This window comes from Tetrao urogallus (assembly GCF_951394365.1).
Source record: "Tetrao urogallus genome assembly, chromosome: 6".
Lineage (NCBI taxonomy): Eukaryota > Metazoa > Chordata > Aves > Galliformes > Phasianidae > Tetrao > Tetrao urogallus.
Genome location: NC_136819.1, coordinates 55,399,395 through 55,418,344, shown reverse-complemented (window position 1 = coordinate 55,418,344; position 18,950 = coordinate 55,399,395). Strand labels below are relative to the sequence as shown.

Genomic DNA, 18,950 nt, shown 5'->3' with positions numbered 1-18,950 from the left:
ACCTACTTAGTAAGAAGAAAAAAATCTGCTATTCAGTCATAAAATCAACTTGGTAAATAATTTGGACTGTCTTGCGTGAGTCCAATGTGGTACTGAGTTTTTACTGAAAGCAAAGTGTAAGAGTGATTTTCTGGAAGCTGGTTATCTGTTTTACACTTCACATCCAGAAGTGAGAAATTTCCCAATTTACTGAAGCACAGTGTTGCAATTATTGAAGAATGTGACCTTTGCTTTTACATAAATGCTATGCTTTTTCGTATTTATAACTTAAAATATTTTTTAACCTTAACAGAAGGAGGACTGCCTTTCCCAAACCCCAGTGAAAGCTTAACGAGTACTTTACAGGATGCCAATGAAATGGTAAGGAAGTGTTTAACAAGGAAGCTGATTTAGAGTGATAATCTGCTTTGAGCAGAATGGTAAACTGGATGTCTTTAAGCATTTTCAGTTATAAATTTTCACTTTAAAATTTACACTTTTAAAACTGTATACTTACAAATATGCTTGGAATTTCAGGGCTCCTAAGAAAAAAGTACGTTGCACAAACTAATTTATATTAAAAATAAATTAAAAATGAAATACAGTTTATATACCTCCTGCCAGTAGGTGAGAGATGGATAATATGCATTTTCATTTCTATGCTTTTGTAACTTTAAGACATCTTAAACAGAGGGGAACATTGCAATGCTCTAAGCTATCTTTTAATTGCTTGTGTGCTTAGTTTATTAAAGTAGGTTAATTGAGACTGGAATTAGTTAAAGCTGCTTAAAGGATTAGTAGTGTTTTTTTTTCTGACGTGGAAGCTTCTGAAGTTAAGGTATTCTCCACTTCCTTGGCTGTTCTCTGGACATGAAAACTTAAAAGTAGACCCTGCCCTTCTCAAAGTATGTCAGTCATATGCATCAAGCATTTTCAAAGACTGCATGTCTCTGAATATAAAAAAGGAGAAAGCAGTTTGTCAGTTATTTTCAGACAAAAGTTCTGAACGTGGAAACCGTAATAACTTCCTTTGTAAAGGAAAAAAAGCTTAATTGTCAGCTTAAGAATGATTCAGGTTCACACGAAAATAGTTTTGGATTCCTTTTGTTTTAGGACTACGATCCTCCCAGCGAAGGGCAGGTGGTGAGAAGAAGCCATAAAGGCTATCACAGGGATCCTGTTCTGGCTCTTCTAGCCAAATTAAATCAAGCACCTGTTGCTGTACAAGAGGGAAGGTACCATTTAGAGGTAAGTTACTGTCCTTTTCCTTGCAGCAAGCATATGAGTTTTGAAGGGATACTTTCTGACTCGAAAGTAAATAAAATGTCAAGCGTATGAAATCTCAAGCTTATCCTCGCTGTTGGCTATAGAACAAGTTCATACACTTTGATCCTTGCTGGAAGCGATCCCGCTTCACTTGAGTCTGTTTTCATGTGAAACTTTTAAAACCACTGAAGGTTACTTTGTAAGTTAGCAGAGTATTTTCATACATAGCTAATTTGCAAGGTGCACATTTGCCTGTTTCACTGCATCAGATTCGTCCTTTTGAACATCAGGGAAGTTTTCTGTCACTTCAGCAATGTAGCTGGTATGTTTAGCATTACGGGTTCATTGCACATACCTGCCTAAAACATTCAAGTGGCTGCTATGAAGAATGTCAGCAAATGCTTTCATGCGCTCTTGCGTACGTTGTTGATACTGATCTTGGAACAAAACCTCAACATTTTCATATTTGCTTGGCAGAAAAAGCAGACTAATAGAAAAATACAACTGCATCACAAAGAGCAAAAGTCATTTGTTGTAACACAACTGGGCGCTTTCTATATGGAAAATAGTTTGGATTGAGTGTCTAACTGACCTATCTGGAGGAATGTTTAAAGGAAGTGAACTCTGAATGTGGCAACGTAGTTGATGAACACCTTTGTTTAGGACAGATCTTTATTTTTCATTTTAGTGACGCATATGCAGTTTCTTTCCTCTGTCTTGGTCAGTTTAGTCTAAATAATTACAAACTTCACTCACCTCTGTAACTGTTCCTTTGTCTGTCTTTCTTTTTTTGTTTAATGAGCTCTGGTGGATGAACTTAAAGAATGGCTTTCTACAGTGTCAGCTCTGAGTCTGACTAATTGCAATGACATTTTCTCATCAGCACTGCCAATTAAAAATGCATCTCTAATTTGCTTGCTGGCTTTCCCATAGCTACAGAATATTCAGTCTGTCCACACAAGAAGCTAATAAGTTTCTCTGCAGATTCTGGCAAGCAGTGTGCAAGCACACATACCTCCCTGTGTATCAGAGAAGAATTTTTTTGTTGATGTTGCAAGTATTGCCTTAAAATGAGTCTGTGCATGTGTGTGTATGTATATTCAGCCTGTTTGTTCTCCTGCATGGAAGCAAGTTAACTGTTTTCTCTCTGCAGTTTTGCACGTCAGAAGCCAAAGAACCACCCATCCAAACCTATTTAAAATCTAACCTTTTTATGTAACATCCAATAGCTTTTAGGTGCTTCCAGTGTTATGAGATCTGACAGTTGACTATGGACATATCTGTAACATTGAAGACTTCTATGCCAAAATATAACTCAGGTTCTTGCCACGCTGGAGCACAGCTAACAGAATAAGTGATGTTCTTCACCTGTGATTATTCTCAGTCCAGTACTGATCAACATAAATATTGTTTTCAGATCCAGTGAGATGATAGGTACCTTTATTCATTGCTAGTTGAGACTTGAGTTTGCGTGCTTTAAGGGTTAATGCAGTTTTTAAACCTGCTGTTCTGATGTTGCTGTTCTGTGTAGGATTCTGATGACAGTGCTGGGGAGCTCAGTGAGGGTCAAAGACCTCTTCTGAGCAGAGCAGCAGAGAGAATCCTCATGGGACACCCAGTGGATATGGACCATGCAACTGCTCGAGCTTCTGAGGACAGGCCGTACCAGGGATCGCGTTCTCCATCACCAGGGCAGCTTGTCCAGGCTGCAGGTACAATTTGATTGCTGTTTATTCTCTGAGATATTTACGTGGATTCCTGTAACAGCATCTGAAGTAATTTTAGAAAGTGTGCTTAAAACACAGTATTAAAAACTTAATAGCAATTGCTGTGGGGAGAGGATTAGCATTTTTATTTGGAGAATTGGATTGGTTTCAATCAAGATTTGTTTCCACTCTTCTCAGTCTGTACTAGTCTACAATTGGAAAGAAATATCCCACTAAGTACTTGCCTATAAAAAAAGTTGACTATCAAAATATGTATTTTATTCTCTGAAGTCAAATTCAGATCTCAAAAACACTTAGTTTGAGCATTCTTGAAGTTGCTCTCCATAGGGTAGGTATTAAGGCTGGCAGGTGAAGTGATTTCTCTCTGTCCTGTTACATGACACTCCTCCTCACGGCTTTTATCACACCATCAGGGTGATCTTGCAGTGACTCATAACCTGTAATAAATTTAAATTTGTAGCTTTCCTATTACAGTATAGAAATTCTTTTTTTCCCAGATGGGTAACTGAAGCAGGCGTAGTAGATTGTTCGAGGTAGCATGGAGATACTTTGCTATGACAAAGCAGGGAAAGCAATTCACTTATTTTCAGTTGAAACTAATGCTAATAAGCCATGATTAATCCTTCCTCTCCTTTATCTTTCTATCCTGGATTCTGCATTGTTATCTGAAAATACCTGGAATATTCTGTACTTGCTTGTACTGAAATCATTATGGAGCTGTAACAACACAGATACAATTGCACTGATGCATCAAAAGTTGCGTAAACTGAATCATTCAAACAGTTGTTTTACTTCTTCTTTAATTTCCACATCTATGAATTTGGCAAGAGAAGTGTATCTCACACTAGGAAATAGATTGAAATCGAATGTGTTGAACAAATAGCCAAAATGATCTCAGAGCAGTAAGGGAATTTGTTTAGTACTGAATGGATTAACATTTTATCTGCTTACAGAGAGTGTTAAGCTAGCTGCTACCTGATATTTTGGACCAGCTACATCACTGTCAGCCTGGAAAATATATTCTGGAATGTTATGCACTGCCAAACTTTTACTTGAAAGTAGCTTGTTGAATGTTTTTTGGGTATTTATTACGTGGAACTCCTTGGAAAAAGATGAGGTTATGTTGCCATCCCTTCCTCCAACTCACCTGTTTAATATTGGTACAGTCATCATTAGTGACCCAAATCAACCAGCTGTGATTTTCTGATGGTGCTTAGGATTGTATGGATAGCTGGCAGACACCAACAGACACCTGTCTGTTGGGGATATTTCTTTCTCATCTGGATAGTTCATCCCTACATCTGGCATAACGTGTTTATATCTATGCAACGTGTGTATGTTTTTGTTTATTTAATAGCTATGTAATTTAAGTCACCCTGCCCACTGTCTGTCCTGTAAAATTTTGCTTGAAGTCAATGCTGCATAAGAAATAATCGATCCTTAATGGGGGCAGGGGAAGATCTGTGATTATTTCCACTTTTCTTCCAAATTTTTTGTATCTGCCCTCTGGTTTGCAGGATTCCATGTCCTTCAGTCCAACACAAGTCAGGACTATGAACTATATCCAATGAGAGTCCAACATTTTATTTCAGAATGATGTTCAGGGATAAAATGAAGTAATTGTAATACCAGTGGGTAAAAAAGTTCATGTTTTTCACCAGTGTCTCTGTACATGGAACCTTTTAGTGGGTTTCTCTGTCAGAATGAGTCACTTGCTGATACATCTTGCAGGAATGCTGGAAACTGTGTGTGTATCATCATCTTCAATTTAATGACTTTTTATTATGGTAACTTAATGTCAATTTTGGGGATGTTTAAGGTATTGTGCATTAGGTGTATAGCAGCATCTTGATGACGAGTCTTGCGTTTATATATCTTTGTTTTCAGTGCTTGAAGTTATGGATATTGAAAACCAACATGCAAACAAAATGCGACACGTAGTCTTAAAGTGAACAATAGTTACAGTCACTTAAGTAATTGTAGTTAGACTTAAAATTCTTTTTTTGGCTCTGTATGACAGCAGAAGGCTAAAATTAGTTCATGATCTGTCAGTATATTTTTCATGAAGATGCTTTACACACTTTCAGACTGAAAAAAATGGAAAGTGCTGCATTATACTGCAAATTATCAGTAGAAGATAGAATATATACAGCTTTCTTTTCATTCACGAAGAACAGTGAAACATTTTCACAAAGACACCTTTACAACCTCTTCCCCACACTTGTGGCAAAGTTCATTGAGCATGTCATGGTTATGGCCATGTATGACAAATCTTTTTTTCCTCTTTCTTTTTCTCCCTCAGCAGAAATTCTTGGAGATGCCGATACAAGTCATGGTCCGATGCTTGTGGCTGAACTGGAATCACAGCCCATTTCAAATCCTGTTGTGCAAGCTGCCCAACCAAGCTGCAGAGTGGCATCTCTCCCAAAGGGTCCCTCTCAGGTAAACTCAAGGAACCTTTTCTGTCACTGGTCAGAAAGTGCAAAACAGAGCCTAGGAAAATAAATGTTCATGTTTTAATTGAAGACTGTCACAGAACTGATGTGTTTGAAGCGACACATTCAGCTGAGAAGCTGAAGTCAAAAGTATACATGTGTAATAAAAAATGATTCTGTGGTTTTTACTGCATCAGAATCCAACAATTTCTGTTAGGCTCAGGCCCGCTTTTAGCTTTTTGTTACCTCCTCTCTGCTTTTCAAGTCTCACAGGACCTAATGGTATACAAACTCAGTGAAGATGAGGTATTCCAATGGTGCAATACTTCAATTACAGAAAAATAATGTGGGAAATACATGGGAAAGGAAGTAATAGTAAGGGTTTGGACCTTCTCATTGTAAACCAGTGATATAGCATTTCAGGAGCTTTGGCTGTCATAGCAGGGGGATGATTGGAAGGGCAGTAATGATAATGTACTTTACAGTTCTGGAAGGTAGAGAAAGATTCTCTTGATCTCTGCTTGAGACCTACAGAGTTAATCCTTTGCTACTTATTAATATGAGCTGTTACCTGGAGATGATGGTTTTCTTGCTAAGTGAATGTAAATTTAAATAGCATGTGGCAAAAGCCAAAAATGTTGTGGCAGATTGCTCTTCAATATATTAAGCTGCACAGTGTGCTTGAAAGCAATAACATACTTACTATGGTTGATGTGTATAGGGATGCACTCTGTCCATTCCTGATATTCTATACTTAAAAGAGCCAAAAATATCTTATATTTAACACTCCCTGGTTTTATATTTTTGAGTCTTGATCTGTATTATGCCATTGGTATCCAAGCAGTTATTAAATATGTTATCTGATGTGATGTGTTGCATCTTCAAAGAGGATTTGGCATGGTACATGATCTTCACTTGGAGATCACCAGAACATATTATTTTTTTGAATAGTTGTTCACAGGCAAGACTGGATTCTGTTAAGCAGCAGTGTCTGCTGGGGTGAAGTTTGTATCCTTGTTATCCTTTGGCTAGCCAAAAATAACAGGCAGAGAGTGTAAGGAGTACGTTTCCTTCTTTTTAGCACCAGATAAGGATACCAGTGATATCTGCTTCTCTTACACTAAGGAATTAGCTGATGTGATGGATTTTTGTTTTCCTGGGTACAGTCAAAGGGAAGTACCTTGTGTAAGAAGACCCACATTGCATAGTCTCACCTGTGCAAGAAATGTAAGGTGATCTGACCAAGTCTCTTTCATAGAGAGAAAATGTACATACATTTGTATATTATCTCATCTTCAGAAGGTTCATTTTGCATCTGAACCCTCTGGCTGTTGTGGTTTTTCTTGCCTGCTGGCATATAAAACCCACCCTCCCTCCAAACCAAGCAAACAAATCCACAGTTTGTGTGTGTGGTTTTGTTGGTCTTGTTCTCTCCCAAATAAAATATTCTCTTCCTAGATGTGGGTGTTCCTGATAAAAGGCTCTAACTCACATTTTCTCATGGGCTAGATATTTAGCTTTTCTGTGATGTTTACTCTGGTTATCAATTCTAGCTGTACACATCTGCTCTGCGTGGGGCAACACCATGCTCTGTGAGCACTTCACTAGATTTGTGCGTCCTTCTCTACTCTAGGTAGTACAAAAGCTTGTTTCAACATCACTTATGTACCACGTAACAGTGGTCAGCCTCTTGCCTGGTTTCTGTTAGGGATGTGTCACATCTATGACTGGATCTGCTTTGTTGCCTGCCTGTAAGAAATAGGTTTGTTTTTATCTCTAAGCAGTGGGTTGTTTTTTTGTTGGTGTTCTTAGGGTGTTGTGTTTTTTTTGTTTTTTTTTTTTTTTTAATAAAACTGTATTAGGTATGTTTGAAGCAAGAAGAACGATCTGTTTAGGAACAAAATGAGGTTTTTCATAATGTTTGCGATTGGCTTCAGAAAATACATATTTCAGGTGCCATCCACCTGGGCCGTGAGTTTGTAGAACTTTGTTCTGATTTAATTTGGAATGTTCCTCCTTGATGCTAGGACTTACTGTGGCAAAACTTGGGCTGCTTTTGTAATGTGTCTGAACGGGATCTTTGTTTCAGACAGGTTGTGGACGGCAGTGTGGAGTTGCCATACACTTGCCACTTCTTTGCTATCTGTCACATGTGTCTGGGTCAGATTCTGACCAACAGAAGACCGTTATATTTCCATGTGGGACAGTAATGCCTTTCAGTCATGAAGAGTGAAATCTGCATGGTCACTCCAAAATAAACAGCATAAGTCACGCAGGAATTTTCTTATCAACCCAAATTCCTTGGCTGCTCTTCCATTCTGGTGCTGGACTTTTGTGAGATTTATATGTGCTTTTAGCCACTGTTAGACAGGATGTCAGACTAAATTCATCTTCAGTTTGACCCCTTCTGGCCATTCCTTTGTAACATTACAGGAATTAACTGCTGTTTGTGGCCACTTTACCCCTACACTCCTACTCGAAGAAGCAACAGAATGACCAAGATGAAAATGGGCTCCTCCTGTTCTAGATAAATCATTTTGTGCTCGTGGGAGGGACGTGAGCATTGGGACCAATATTTGTATGGCTAAACATTTCAAAAATTATAAACCTAAATCATTCCAAGTCCCCAATTTGTTGTTAGAAAGTCAATTGCAAAATACTTACATAATTTTTTAATGTAAGTGGAGATGTTTTTATGCAAGCTAGGTGAGTGGGATTATCACCTGGGTATTCTCATTAGCTTTCATTTTTAGTATTTCAAAATAAATAGCTTTTTTTTTTTTAAACATTCCAGGAATTCATAATTGTAGGTTATGATTCTGTTATCTCTCAACTTCTACTTGCACCTCAGCTCAGTTTACAAGTTTTTGAAACAAAACAAACATTAAACTAAAACAAAACCACTTCAAATAGGCACTTATGAGCATGTTTTAATATATACATTTAATGTTCTGTAACAATGGTAGCCTTCAATCACATTTCCATGAGACTTTAAGGTGGACCCTCCTGCTTTCAGAAAATGTTTGCTTCCCTTGTCTGCTTTAAATTGTGAGCAGAGGGGGTCATGGTATGTAGAGGTGCCTGAGTTCATGCCAAACCTTGAGGAATACAAGCTTGGTCTCAGACACATATATTGATTTTTATTAAATTCATTTCACCCCTGTGCTGGTGAGGATGCATTTGTGCTTGTTTTAGGAGAAAGTTTTTCCCCCAGAGGGTGGTGAGGCACTGGCACAGGTTGCCCAAGGAGGCTGTGGATGCCCCATCCCTGCAGGCATTCAAGGCCAGGCTGGATGTGGCTCTGGGCAGCCTGGGCTGCTGGTTGGCGACCTGCGCACAGCAGGGGGTTGGAACTGGATGAGCATTGTGCTCCTTTGCAACCCAGGCCATTCTATGACTCTGTGACTGTTACAGAGATGATGTGCTATGCACTAACGTAGGATTCTCCAACTTTTGTTCACTGAAAACGTGTTCACGCAGCCAGTGAAGAACAGAGAGTGACTGAATGCTTTTCCTTTTGTTCCTTCTGATTCCTGCAACACTGGCTTACGTGGTCACTAAATACATGACAACCAGTAACATTACTGCTGATATTCTCTTATTCTCTTTATCATAGAGATGGGTTTTGGCTGAAAGGAATGGAAAACCTTGATTGCATGGTGACATCATGCTTATTGTTTGCCAGACAAATATTTTCTTATTTTTGGCTAACTCTCTCACTTGTGGCTTATACTATAGAAAGTTTCTCTTAGGGAACTGAAGTATATTTTTCTTCCTTCTAGCTTTTGGGGAGAAAAATACCACTAGTACTTGGTCATCAGGTCTTCAAGATAATGCCCATGCTCTTAGATCTTTTGGATAGGACAGAATTGCTGTTTGTCTTTTGAGAAGCAAGTGTTCAATCCAATATGCAGAAATTTATGATCTTTCTCACGTTCATCCTTCTTTAAGAATCTTCATTTAAAAATTCACATTAATCTCTAATATGAACAGAATAACAGAATAAATCAATTTTGACTGTCCTAAACAGTGCTTAAGTCTTCTAAGCCTTTGTGCACCGTTTTGACAGCCTCAGTCCCTGCAAAGAACATGATCTCTATCCCAGCCAAAATCAGCCAAAATTTCTTTGTATTTTTCATGTTTCCTGTGTATGTGTGATGGAATGTTTCTGGGATGCACTTTCTGTTCCAGATACATAACACACAAGAACCAAGCATATTTGACCAGTGTGATTTTTCCTTCTTGGCACACGCAGTGTTTGTTGCTGTTTTCCCATGGGCATTGTTGCAGACATACATCCTCAAAAGAATGGAAGGAAGGCAGTAAAATAATTTTAAAAACAGTGTCAAAGAAGTATATTTCATACTTGACACATGTTTTGCAGCCATGCACTGAAATCTTTAGTTTTCTTTTCCCTTTCAACTTCCCCTTTTTATCCAGTAGGTTAATACCTATAGCGAAGTCTTGGGTATGGAAGAAAGCCAGAGAAATCCTAAGTTTTCTCTGCCACATTCTTTGAGTAGGAGTTAAAGGACTCTCCTGTGTCTGCAGGTCTAACTGGCACTTTGCCATCATCTTTCCGGAGAAATTAGAGTTGCAGTCAGCTAATTCAGATCTGAATTCTTTTGAAGCTGAAAGGAAGTAGAACAAGTGCATAACCTCTAATGAATCTTTAAAAACCTCTCTGGATGTTTCTTGAAGCTCCGCATGATTTTACTGTGCTTTTAAATAAAAAGTCAGTTTTCTGATGTGATTTTAACGTATGTTACATAGGAAGAAAGCCAAGGAGATGCACGAGCTGTGCGACCTCGAGTTGTTCATGTGAGAAGGAAGTCTGAAGAGATGCAAGAAGAAGGTAAGTTGTGCATAAGCAAGCAAAGTTCTTTCAGTTAAGTACACCGCTTTTAAATGTTGTTGTATGCTCATGTGTAATGAGGATCTGATGTTTTAAAAGTTGTTTTTGTTACTGCGAAATTCCCAAATTCCTACAGGTTCGTATGCAATTCTGTATTCATAATTTTGATAATTGCTGGGGTGCTCTGAAAAGGTTGGAAAGGCAGCTGTCTGTAATGTCATGTCATCAGTGGATGCCCCGTCCATCCCTGGAGGTGTTCAAGGCCAGGTTGGATGGGGCCCTGGGCAGCCTGGGCTGCTATGAAATGTGGAGGTTGGTGGCCCTGCGTGTGGTGGGGGTTGGAACTTCATGATCCTTGAGGTCCCTTCCAACCCAAGGCATTCTGTGATGCTCTGAATCCTTGACATTAAGTCTTTATTTAAACTTCTGTTTGCCAAGAGCTTTACAATGTGCATATGATGTTGTCAACTGAATCGTTAATTGCTTTTAGTAAACAAAGTACTCATCATGCAGTGATAGATGGCAACAGTTCACGTGTGTGAGAAAATGCTGGGGTGCTGGAGGCAAACTGAACGAGTGTGCAAAGTGTTAGGATCATGCAAATGTGGAAAAAATAGACATTTTCAGTGTTAAAGTGGCCTGATTTAAAATGAGTTTCAAGCTAATGTGTAACAGATAGTGACTTTCTTCTCGGAGGGATGCTATTATCTATGCATAAGCCTTCTATTTCTAGAGATTATTTGACAGTGTTTGTTAAAAGTATTAATGACATTACATGAGAATGTTTCTTGCTTACTGTTGTTCGAGGCAGTGTTGGAATAACATGAACTGTGCATGCTTCTGCAATACTTCATTATTTTAGCAGATAATAAGTTTGTGGAGGTGGTAAAATGAGATGTAGCAGTTTTAATCTTAAGTGCTAAGAGCAGGAATCTAAAAACCTGCAGGTCTGCTACGCATGCAATTATAATTACTCTACCCTTGTGTAGACAAATTCTTCCTGCAAGCCTTTGTAAAATCATTCTTTGAACTTCTTTCATTTAGTTATTTAAAAAAAAAAAAAACATCCAAGAGAAGTGTAATTCTGATGGAATTGTTATGCTTCAACTGTAAGTGGGAAGAAAAGCCCTCAGCCAATGTTATGGTCATGGGACTTGGAACCTAATTGCAAAACTGTGGATTACATATAAAGAAGAAGGGGATGAGTAATGTAAAACTTAGCTTCTATGCACAATTAGTGGGAAAGCTCCCAGAACTGCAGTGGCACACCTTGGTGTTTGTATATGGGACATTTATAAGCATATGTTTTTAAGCTAGTGGGTAAATAGATTTTATTTACTAAATAAAATAGTTAACCTCTTTTTTAATATTGATGGAAAATGTAACAATGACTTTTTCTAATAGGAAGATCTGTACTTTTCCTCAGCCTCTCAGGAATTCGGAATTGTTTGAGGAAAGTGAATTTCCAATAAACCTCTAAATTGCAGAAAAGGAAATCGTGTAGCACATCTGCCTTCCTGGATGAATACCTTTCCCAGCTTCAAAAGCAGTCTTCCTTGCTGGTGGTTACAGTTATGTCGTCTTTTTTTCTTCTTCTTCTCCACCACTTCCTGTTAAGCATCAGAGAGGAGGAGGAGGGAAGGGTTGGGTGGTTTTCCTAAACGCTGTACTTCGTGTTTTTACACCTCAGCTTTGGCTTAAAGCCCCAACAAGGCAGCACTTTGGGTCTGTATCTTTGAGTCGAGCATTGGAGACAGCTGGACATGGAGTAAAGTATTTTTATCACATCTGTTGCTTTCTGAAATACTTACCTTTAAGAAATAATAAAGAAAATTATCTGTACTATAATAATAATAATAGAAATTATTTGGACCCCGTCCAAGTTTAGCTGTCAGATGAAAGCATTTAACCACAGGATGGCAGTAGTCAATTTTCTTTGCAAGGAACGCACCGAAGAAGTTGATTTATATACAGGGATAATTTAAATCTCGTTTGTAATATACATATTTAATGAGCCAATAAAAAAATCTAGAGGATTTGCAAGTGGAAGCAACTGTCTGTCAGTTATATGCACAGAAGGTCTTGCCTGTGCAATCTTTACCACATTGAACTTAGTCAAAAATTTGAGGGTAAAATTAATAAGAATCGTTTGAAAGAAAAAAGAAAACTTGCAACTTGATAAGTACACATGAGTTTAAGTAAATACAAGATTTTAAAATTAAGCACATCTGTTACTGTAAGATCAAAGCCCCCTGTTTGCTAAACTTCATGTCAAACAGCTGCCTTTACTGAGATAGCAAGGGACAGTGAGTATCTGCTTGCAAATGGAGAAGCATTCCAGAGGCAAAATCATTTGGGTCTTCTTTAAAGTTTAAAGGATAAGTGGTCGTATCAGTATTAGAGTTCAGAAAATCCAGAGCCCTGGGATGAAGTGTGAATTCAGTGTGACAAGAAAAGAGAATTTGTTGTGGACTTAAAATTTGTTTTACAGAACTGATAAATACGTGGCGAGGTCTGATTTATCTTCTGCGTGTGGTCACAAGTACACACACAATAGAACTTTCTTTTGTTGTTCAAGAATGTTCTGTGGTCTACAGCGAACATGTGTTTCTACTGAAAGAAAGTTGATTGATGTCCTTTAATGAAAGTTGAAGTTCAGTAGGACTGTTACAATATCATGCCTGAAAGGGTAATGTCTCCCGAAAGTTACAATTGAAAGTAAAGCCAGAATGCATTATTAATTGAAATGTGTGCCTTCTCTAGACATAGTGGAGACAGTGGTTTGAAAACATGTATTTGTAGCATATAATATACATGCATATGTATTGCTGGCTTTATAATAACCTTTAATCTTTATACCAGTCTTTCATATATCTTCATGAATTTAATATGATAATAATTGTCATGGTTAGTAAATGCACATATTTCCAGAATACAAGCATTTTTGGGGTTTGCATTAACTTAATTGAGAATTCTTAAATTAGAATGAAAGAACAGGTGGCAGTGCTTGGCTGCAGAGCATTTTAACATTTGAGCAGCTCAGAACGAAGAGGTAAATGTTTCTTAATAATTTTTCTGCAGCACAGTCACAGAATGCAATCTAGAGAGCATAACTTCATGATAATAATTCCTTTTTATCTCCAGCTAGTGAATTATAGTCAGGCAGCCATAAGTACATGGGAAAGTAATATGGGAAAACAAAGCAATTGGCTTTGTTGCCGCAGAAGGATTGCACAACTGTTGTGGAGGAGATGATGTGTGCAATAAAGGAATTAAGGGGGCAAGAAGTCATGAAACAATTGATTTAAAAACAAACAAAACAACAAACAAACTTCCAGAGTCACTGCTTAGTTCTAAACATGGCCTTCTACTTTGTTCACGCTGCCATTGTGCTGCACTGAAAATTGTCATATTTCAGTTGAAAATTGTCAACTAAATAGTTTCTTGTCTCTCTTCGTTGGCCTGAAGTTGCTTTGAGTTAGGTTTGGGGCTATTTTTTCTTAAATCTCCTGTGGTGTGAGGCATATCTCCAACAGATGCTTCAATAGGAAGGAAGAAGATGAGGATAAGGCCAAAGGTCTTAATCTTTTTCTTGAAACTGGAACTGTTTTGGTCAAACTCAACAACAGTTCTACTGAAAGTTTACTTTCTCTTTAATACCCCGATGTTTCTTTCTTTGGACTGAAAATCTCTCAAGATTTTTGCTCGAGACTGTCCAAACCACCCTGAAAATAGCAGCTAGTGAAGCATAACAGAGCTGTTCTTTCATGCTGTAGGCAGAGTACCACACAACCCAAGAAGTAGGAGTAGTTTGCATAGCCTACATTGTTCCTTGAATTCGACTAATTTCTGAGATAAAATCCTGGAAATTACAGTTATGAAACCAATTAGGTGTAATTATGGCATTTGACAAGCCAATGTTTGTTCTGTGGAGTTTTGTGTAATTTTTTTTATTTTTTTTTTCCTGTAGCTCTTCAGAACTCTTTGTTTGTGGCCTAGTTAAGATTCTTGCTTTTCCTGTACAATTACCTCCCCGTGATATCGGGTGGCTCACTGCCTTAATTCAGTTAATATATTTTACATTCAGGCGAGTCAGGAAATGCAAAGCTGCGTTTCCCATGGAAACTCTGCCTTTTCTGTAAGTAACCATTTGCTTTTGGGTAATCCACGTGGCTTAGAACACCATTTCTCAAATAGGATTCATTTGCTTTTTCTGCACTGTGTAACCTCAGTAGTTACATGACATTACAAAACAAGCAGCTCCGTAGTAAGACAGCGCTTGGCATATCTGCACATAACATCCTCAGCAGCCACACGTCAGAGTTGCTACTTTGAGTAGAATACAGAATTGCTGTGAGTAGGTATGTGGCTGTGTTACAGGACATGGAGGACAGTAGCTTTGAATGGCTTTGCTTTTGTAAATATTACCTAGCTATCAAGTGCCGTTTATATCTACGTTGGCTTTTTTTTTTCCTATTGAGCTGCCTCAATTATTTTTCAGGCAAAAGGCACTTTAATTAATACAAATAATCATAAGAGAAATAGAAAATTAAAAAATACATACAGTTTATACTGGAAAATGACCAAGTAAGCTTCTATTGCTTTGCAGCGTGAGGATTTGTTACTGGCTGACTAAAGAAGATGCTCTCCTCTGAAGTCCCCACGACATATTATCTTTCCCTTCTCTCTTTGATGTACTTGCATTAGATTTTTGGTCACTTTGGGATTTTCTTCAGCTTCTAAGAGGTTGAAAGTTACTTCTGAGAGTTCTCTTACCGCATGCCTCCTTAAAAGGCACAGAGGTGCCAGGTCACTTCTTGTGCTGAGGTCTTTTGCAGTGGGAAGTGCATGCAAAGGCAGAGCCTTTTCAGTCTTCGGTGTTTGCGCAGGTGATGCCTTGTATCCATCAAGTGCTCTGCACAGATTTATGTTCAAGTTCAGATTTGCTTATTTCTCACTTTTGAATGGATATTTATACTTGAACTATGCACATTTTGTTGAAGTTTGGGATGTAACCTCGTCCCTCCTGTAACCAAGTCCCTCCTTTAGTCTGTATGCAGCAGAAGGGATATTCACCAAAATTCCAGCACCACAGGTGGGGCTTTTCTGGTGAAAGGGAAAGAAAAACTTATTCAGACTCACATCATCACTTCCCCTGAAGCCTGTGAAACACTTGGATTTTTACTTTTTTCAGATTTACTGGTGCTCAATGTAAATATTTGTTATTCTCATCTGATTCTCTCCTTAAGCTTAGATTGTAAAAGATTGTGGGTGATCTCATCCTGGTAACCCTACAAGTACATTTTATGTTATCATGAGCTGAAAGTTTAGCGAACTAGCAAAATCAAGTAAGCGTGGTGTTTCATTTGTGCATGGGGTTATAATGTGCTGGTAATAATGGCCATTTCATACTGAGAAGCTGGAAATCCATGGGACTGCTGCATCAATCATCCAATGCACCTTCCAGATTTTGTATGAACTTTTTGCCTCAAAGTGTCACATGGTCCCCAGTGTGGTACCTGAGGAATGTGCTGTCTCTATCGATAACAAGCTTTGTTATTTCTTTGTGGGTTTTTTTTTTTGTATTTTTTACTCTTGGTGATGAGGCAGATTCTAGGCAGAATTCCCTATAAATGAAGAGTATCTCTTGGAGCTGTATATCCACTCCTGTGCGTTACTATCTGAGGGCCCAAAATTTCTATTTCCATTCTGGCTTTTTACCTCTGATTTATTTTTTTTTTTTTTTACCAGTTCCACTTTCCAGTAGTATAAATCCACCTTTTCTAAGCCAGTCTAGGAGCAAAGAGGGATTTCATATAAGTAGGTTACAGCAGCTTTGCTAATTTCCCTGGTGCTCATCCACTTCTTTTGTGCACGGTTCTCATGTGCTGGTGGATCTGCTGGAGATGCCGTGCTCTTGACAGCAAGTATCAGATACAGTCTGAGATCTCCTGGGCACCAGCAGGCTCCTCACCAGGCTATCCAAGTTGTGCCAAAGCAGTCTTTCTCACAGCCTGTGGAGGATTTGTAAACAGGCTAGGATCTGACTGAAGCAGCTTTGTATTGTGTATTATGATTTGTGTGCACTTTTACAAACTTACAGTAATTGCTGTTGCCTTCATTGTAAAGAGCAAAAAATAAATACACACAATAAACCCCCTAAATGGGCACTGATCCCACTGGCACTGATCTTGAGTAACTCTGAATAAAAGCAGATGGTAGCAAGCCGCCTGGGCTGACCTGCTTTCCCCTTTCATACAAATATTGCTTGTATAAATGGGGGACACACACACACAAATTAATGGGCTCAGGCAAGCCACCTAAGGACAGAGACTCCCCATGTACTCAATGCTTACATCAGCCTGAGGGCTGTTTCCAGTTAGCTCCTCTGTGGAGGGAGAAGTTTCTCACAAATTAATGGTTCCACAGCTCCGTGCCATCGTTTAATAAGAAGGAACTGATGTGCATCTAGAAAGTAAGCACCCTGAGCTGCTGTGTGGCCTGTGTGTTGCAATAGGTCACGGCAGATACTTGCTGCTCAGTTGAATACACAGCATGAAGTCCCTTAACACACCACCTTCTATTATCTTTATGTTGCAGAGAAGCATTAGATTTGCGTGGTCTTGCAGTGCTTTAATTCACATGCCTGTTCTTCAGCAGGAATGACAAATTTGAAGTGAGATTTCTACTGCTTCTAAAGATGCGCCTCACTGTGTCGTTATAACAAAACGCTTTCTGAGGAATGACATTAAAAGTAAAGAGGGGAGATTGAGGTTAGATGTTAGGCAGAAATCCTTTAGTTGAAGAGTGGTGAGGCCCTGGCACTGCTGCCCAGAACTGTGGGTGCCCCATCCTGGTGGTGGCCAAGCCTATCGATGGGCCCTGGGCAGCCTGAGCTCCCAGCCCACAGCAGGGAGTTGGAACTCAGTGATCTTTAAGATCCCTTCCAACCAAAGGCATTCTGTGATTCTATGAATAGTGCTGTTTTTTACTCAGCAAAGCATTTGCTTGGGGTTGCTATGCCTCTGCTAGAGATCACAGCCTGCAAAGGTAACGTTCTGAACAAGGTGACTGTACCCTCAGTCCCTGCAGTTTGCAGCCTGGTACATCAGTGCCAGCTGTGTCAGCTGGACCCACTGCTGGCTTGGCGGAGACACCGTAGTATCTTTAAAGGCTGCCTTCCTGGATTGGGTTAACAGGCATTTAAGACAGTCATTTAAGAAGGCCTCTTATCTCACATTTCTTTTTCAGTGTGAAAATTGCATTTCTTTTATAAAAAGCTTCGGTATCAGACCAGGAAGTCTTTGAGGCTGGTGACAAATTGCATGGATACCGTATGGTGACAGATGAAGACAAGGAGTATTACAAACACATATTTCAACTTGAAGAAACATTTACAGCACGGCGATAGGAGAAATGTAGGCTTTCTGTCCTCAGCACACACTGTGTTTGTTTTATTTTGCTGGTTGGCAGGGAAAGCAGATGTTGCCCTTTATAATTTAGTAGCTTGTGCATGGCTGAGGGCAAAGCAACAGAATGAACAGCTTCTGCTGTCCCGGTTGCGCTGGCTGCGCTGATCTCTGGCAGAGGCAGCTGGACACCCTTCAGCTTTACCTGTTTGTAGAGGACTCTCATTTTAGCTTCTTAAAGCACTGCATAAAAATCGAAAGGAGCCAGCTGTTTGTGTAGTGCCTGGGTAGAAGAGAAATTACCAGGGCGACGGCATACGTGCCATGTGGAGGCAGCTTAATGTGAGCGATGAATAATCTGCAGTCTTTGCTTGCAAACCTCTTTTATGAAGGAGAAAGGAGATTTACAAATGCTGTCATTCTCAGCCATTAAATTTGTTTTGTTTTCTTACTGAATGCTTTGTAAGTTTGTGCACTGCTAACAGAGCAGAAGCGTAGCTATAAAGTTGTTCTTAATGAAACCTACCGAGCCAGTAATATGGATACTTAGTTGATTGCTATCCACAAATTGTCAAATCAAATTGCAACATTAGTTTTTTTTTTAATTTTATTGCTGATTATATTGTAAGAGTGCATGACTCGATGGCAGTTCTCATGCTCATGAGCAGTGCAGTTGGCTGGTATTTTATTCATTTGTTTTTCTGAATCCTCCAGGACTAAGCAGCCCTCCTGCTTTATGCATTGAACAACGGCCAAGTTTTTCTGGTACCTTCTTCTTGCTGCAGCAATACAAAGGCTGCCTCTAATTAAATACTATTAAATGCTACAGATGCTCTTCTCTGAAATACCTGTTGAAAATATGCTTCTGGTGGCTGCGTTTGCAAGGAGCAGTGATAAATAATGGAGGTGGGTTCTGTTTTGTCTGCAGACTACTGTGCTCTGGTTTTCATCACGAGTGCTGTCACTCAGGGGAAGAAAATAGAAGTCTACCTAAAAAATTAATTCAGATTGAGAACCTTCGCATCTCTTGTTGTATAGAGACTGCTTTCCTTCTCTTATCTAAAACTTTTCTTTTACTTTTAGAGCAGGAAGAGCTGTTCTTATGGACAGTTCTAAACAACTTAAGTGAAAGTTGCAGAGTGTGACACAAAATGCACAGCAGGTCAGTGAGAAGCATGTATTTCCGAGTGCCTTGGCTGCAGGAAGGTCGCTGTTTCTCTTTTGTACAGCACAATTTTGACTCTCTGTTAATGCTTTCTGTTTTAGGGTCAGATAGGTA

The 18,950-nt window shown here is 39.0% G+C and overlaps 1 protein-coding gene across 1 annotated transcript in view; it reads left to right on the top strand.

Annotated features, from left to right (window-relative positions):
• Positions 1-18,950, top strand: part of KIAA0586 — a gene marked incomplete at both ends in the record, with an annotated part of 64,354 nt that overhangs the window by 31,055 nt on the left and 14,349 nt on the right. The window contains 6 exons of the mRNA XM_079537356.1: positions 293-360; positions 1,093-1,227; positions 2,777-2,957; positions 5,275-5,414; positions 10,181-10,262; positions 16,014-16,082. Of these exons, the coding sequence (XP_079393482.1) occupies positions 293-360; positions 1,093-1,227; positions 2,777-2,957; positions 5,275-5,414; positions 10,181-10,262; positions 16,014-16,082 (675 nt within the window). The remainder of the gene's footprint in view (positions 1-292; positions 361-1,092; positions 1,228-2,776; positions 2,958-5,274; positions 5,415-10,180; positions 10,263-16,013; positions 16,083-18,950) is intronic.